General features: G+C 42.3%; 1 protein-coding gene across 1 annotated transcript; it reads left to right on the top strand.

The window, feature by feature from the left end:
* The first annotated feature begins 306 nt into the window (after positions 1-306).
* Positions 307-1,257, top strand: LOC133251794 (olfactory receptor 7A17-like). Its single transcript, XM_061424584.1, has one exon. The coding sequence runs from the start codon at positions 307-309 to the stop codon at positions 1,255-1,257; it is 951 nt and encodes a 316-aa protein (XP_061280568.1).
* Positions 1,258-4,661: the final 3,404 nt, after the last annotated feature.

Below are 4,661 nucleotides of genomic sequence, written 5' to 3'. Positions count from 1 at the left end.
GTCTTACCTGAACACCCATAAAAATAACATCCCTTCTTTACTCTTTCCTTTACACTTGCTTTCATTTTATTCATAGTATGTGTCACCATATGACTGTATTTATTTTTATTTGTTACATTGATTCTCCATGACTGGATTTCAGGAGCTTTTGATTACCAAAACACTGTACTCATTGCATGAACAAAATATTGACATTAATTTCCTAATCACAAAATACATAAGGTAGCATTTCAACAACGTGAGTAATGTTCACTTGCATGAAAATTAGTCACGTTTTTTCCCTTTACTTGTAGTCGCTTCCACTATATGGCACCAAAGAACATCACAGAAGTTTCAGAATTTCTTCTTCTCGGATTCTCAGAGGAACAAGAACTACAGCCCCTCGTATTTGGACTTTTCCTCTCCATGTACCTGGTCACTGTGTTTGGAAACCTGCTCATCATCCTGGCTGTCTCAGACCCCTGCGTCCACACCCCCATGTACTTCTTCCTCTCCAACCTGTCCTTTGTAGACATCTGCTTCACCTCCACCACCATCCCAAAGATGCTGTGGAACATCCAGACACAGAGCAAAGTTATCACCTATGAAGGCTGCATCACCCAGATGTTTTTTTTTACACTGTTTGCAGGCTTGGATGACTTCCTCCTGACGGTAATGGCCTATGACCGCTTTGTGGCCATCTGCCACCCCCTGCACTACACAGTCATCATGAATCCCCAAATCTGTGGAATTCTGGTTCTGGTTAGTTGGGCCATCATTGTCCTTCATTCCTTGTTACAAACCTTAATGGTGTTGAGACTGTCCTTCTGTGGAGAGCTAGAAATCCCTCACTATTTCTGTGAACTCAATCAGATGGTCCAACTTGCCTGTTCTGACAACTTTCTTAATGACATGGTGATGTATTTTGCAGCTGGGCTGCTGGCTGGTGGTCCCCTGTCTGGGATACTTTACTCTTACTCTAAGATAGTTTCCTCCATATATGGAATCTCGTCAGCTCAGGGAAAGCTTAAAGCCTTTTCTACCTGTGTATCTCACCTCTCAGTTGTCTCCTTATTTTATTGTACGAGCTTAGGAGTGTACCTTAGCTCTTCAGCTACCCAGAGCTCACACTCAAGTGAAATTGCCTCAGTAATGTACACTGTGGTCACACCAATGCTTAACCCTTTCATCTACAGTCTGAGGAACAAAGACATAAAGAGGGTTATGCAAGCATTCTTTAGAAAGGCAGCTCTAAATAGGCCATTTGTCTTTAGCTGAAGAAGGCCACCTGATTGAAGGGTTCAAAACCCAGAGCCAGAAATTGCAGATCTTTTTTCAGATTCTTTCATTACATTGGAGAAGTAGGACATGCTTCTTGTATTTATTTCCTAGAAGTTAAATTTCTTTGAACTCCTCCATATAACTTAATTTCACTCACTTGATTAAGATTTGTGATCTCTCTCATTTTCAAGAGTTTTTCCATGTTATGGTTTTCCCACTCTCTCAAATTTATTCTCAACATTGGATCTAAACAATTTGGGGAATTTCCATTATCGTGTGATTAGATATATTCCTTGATACAAATATATTATGTCATGTGTGCAGGCATACTCAGTCTCTCAGTTGTGTCTGAGTCTTTGCTATTCCACAGACTGTATGTAGCCCACCATGCTCCTCTGTCCATGGAATATTCCATGCAAGAATACTGGAGTGAGTTGCCTTTCTTACTGCATAGGTCATGTATATGTGGAATCTTTTTGAGAAGTCAAAATCATGCAAATCAGTTCAGTTCAGTTCAGTTCAGTCACTCAGTCGTGTCCGACTCTTTGTGACCCCATGAACCGCCACATGCCAGGCCTCCCTGTCCATCACCAACTCCCGGAGTCCACCCATGCCCATGTCCATTGAGTTGATGATGCCATCCAACCATCTCATCCTCTGTCGTCCCCTTCTCCTGCCCTCAATCTTTCCCAGCATCAGGGTCTTTTCAAATGAGTCAGTTTTTCGCATCAGGTGGCCAAAATATTGGAGCTTCAGCTTCAACATCAGTCCTTCCAATGAACACCCAGGACTGATCTCTTTTAGGATGAACTGGTTGGATCTCCTTGCAGTACAAGCGACTCTCAAGAGTCTTCTCCAATACCACAGTTCAAAAGCATCATATTTTTGGTGCTCAGCTTTCTTTATAGTCCAACTTTCACATCCATACATGACCACTGGAAAAAACCATAGTCTTGACTAGACGGACCTTTGTTGACAAAGTAATGTCTCTGCTTTTTAATATGCTGTCTAGGTTGGTCATAACTTTCCTTCCAAGGAGTAAGCGTCTTTAAATTTCATGGCTGCAATCACCATCTGCAGTGATTTTGGAGCCCCGAAAAATAAAGTCAGCCGCTGTTTCCACTGTTTCCCCATCTATTTGCCAAATTTTGCAAATAGAGAGTAGAATAGTGGTTGCCAGGAACCCAGGCTTTTGGAGAGATGTTGATCAAAAGGTACAAATTTCCAGTTAAAAATGAAGATGCCTTGAGGAGCTAAGAGAGCATGATGACAACAGTTAATGATTCTCTATTATATCTTTGAAAGTTGCTAAGAGAGTAATTCTTCAATGTTCCACCACAAGAAAAAAATGGTAATTTTTTTTCAGGTAATGTTAACTAAATTTATCATGGTAACTATTTTAGAATACATAAATATATCAGATCATTCCATTGTTGGCTGAAAACAGCATCTCAAGTAACCCTGAGCAGAGAGCTCAAAGTATACAAGGGTAGGAACCAGATCATGCCGAAGTTTTGCAACAAGGGGCAGATAGTCTGAACGTCAAAAGATTTTTTGTAAATTAAAGAAAACTAAATACCCCACGTTAAGGACAAAAATTAGTCGTGAAATATCTTCCAAATATTAGTCAAATTCCAGACCAAGAGGAGGAACTGAGGAATGGAATATTTCCTGCCATATCAGTAAACAACAGATGTCAATAATCAGTCATTTCAGCCACCACAGAAGGTGAGCTGGTGAGCCCTGAGGGAACTCAAGAAGGAAAGATTATCTGCCATCTAGCAGTCATCAAATTGCTGCCACTCCCTATGATGAGCCCCAAGGAAGCTCAGGATGTGAAAAACACAGAATGAAAGTGAAAGTGTTAGTCACTCAGTTGTGTCTCTTTGAGACCCCATGCACTGTAGCCCACCAGACTCCTCTGTCCATGAATTCTCCAGGCAAGAATACTGGAGTGGGTAGCCAGTCCCTTCTCCAGTGGATCATCCCAACCCAGGGATCAAACTCAGGTGTCCCTCATTGCAGCGATTCTTTACCATCTGAGCCACCAGGGAACCCCAGATAGGTGAGGTGCATATCAAAGGAATAAAGTCTCATGCTTTGTCAGAATGGATGTCTCCTCAGACAATTCACTTCTGAGTGTTAGACAAAAGCCACTCTCAGGCCCCAGAGGGGTCCCCCTTCCTGCAACAGATTACTCCTGGAGGCTCCAGGGAAGAATCCATTTCCTGTCCTACTCCAATTCCTAGAGAATACTTGCATTCCTTGACTATCGCCGCATCACCAAAGTTAGCAGCAGTTAAGATTTTCAAATATCTCTATGAGTTCAATTCTTCTGCCTCTCTCATCCATGTTTAGAGGATCACTGATTAATAATCATGGCTGCTCCTGCTGCTACTAAGTCGCTTCAGTCATGTCTGACTCTGTGCGACCCCATAGACGGCAGCCCACCAGGCTCCCCCGTCCCTGGGATTCTCCAGGCAAAAACACTGGAGTGGGTTGCCATTTCCTTCTCCAATGCATGAAAGTGAAAAGTGGAAGTGAAGTCATTGAGTCGTGTCCAACTCTGTGTGACCCCATGGACTGCAGCCTACCAGGCTCCTCGGTCCACGGGATTTTCCAGGCAAGAGTACTGGAGTGAGGTGCCATTGCCTTCTCCGATAATCATGGCTAATTGTCTTAAAATGACTTATTAGGAACTTTATTCAACTAACCACCTTAATTTAAACATTCCTGCTATGTAAAATAACATATTCAAAGATTATAGAGATAAGAACGTGAACATCTTTGGGAAGCCCTTATTCTGCCCACTACACCAACTTTTCCAGAAGTGCATTATTTGGGGTGATTCAAGGGCCCTTTTTTTGCCTTTTCATACTGTTCATGGGGTTCTTGCAGCAAAAATATTGAAGTGGGTTGCCATTCCCTCCTCCAATGGACCATGTTTTGTCAGAACTCTGTACTATAACCTGCCTGTCTGGGTGGCCCTGCATGGCATGGCTCATAGCTTCATTGAGTTACACAAGCCTACTTGCCATGATGAGGCTGTGATCCATGAATGGGACACAAACTGGATGCAGATTTTCACAGCCTCTGGAGTGAATGCACATGCTTTTCTTCAAAATTTCATACAAAGATGATTTGTGATAGAGAAAATGTAAAACTCTGTAGAAGACTCTAAAACATAACCACAGCCTTGTTTACTCAACAATGGTCAAAATCCAGTACCTGCATCATCAACACCATCCAGGAGTCTGTTGACTCACCAGGCAAGATCTGTTGATCAGAAAGTGCATTTGAACCTGCATCTGGGTGACTGGTATGAACACTAATGTGGGAAAGTGATGGTCTAGGTTAGGTTTAATCATTTTCTCACTGTTTTCCTTTTGGGCAGGATCATT

Source organism: Bos javanicus, chromosome 7, assembly GCF_032452875.1.
Source record: "Bos javanicus breed banteng chromosome 7, ARS-OSU_banteng_1.0, whole genome shotgun sequence".
Taxonomy (NCBI): domain Eukaryota; kingdom Metazoa; phylum Chordata; class Mammalia; order Artiodactyla; family Bovidae; genus Bos; species Bos javanicus.
This window is presented reverse-complemented; position numbering and strand designations above follow the sequence as displayed.

What these genes read in the sequence shown, in the direction of transcription:
- LOC133251794 (XM_061424584.1), top strand. Translation starts at nt 307, where the DNA reads ATGGCACCAAAGAACATCACAGAAGTTTCAGAATTTCTTCTTCTCGGA.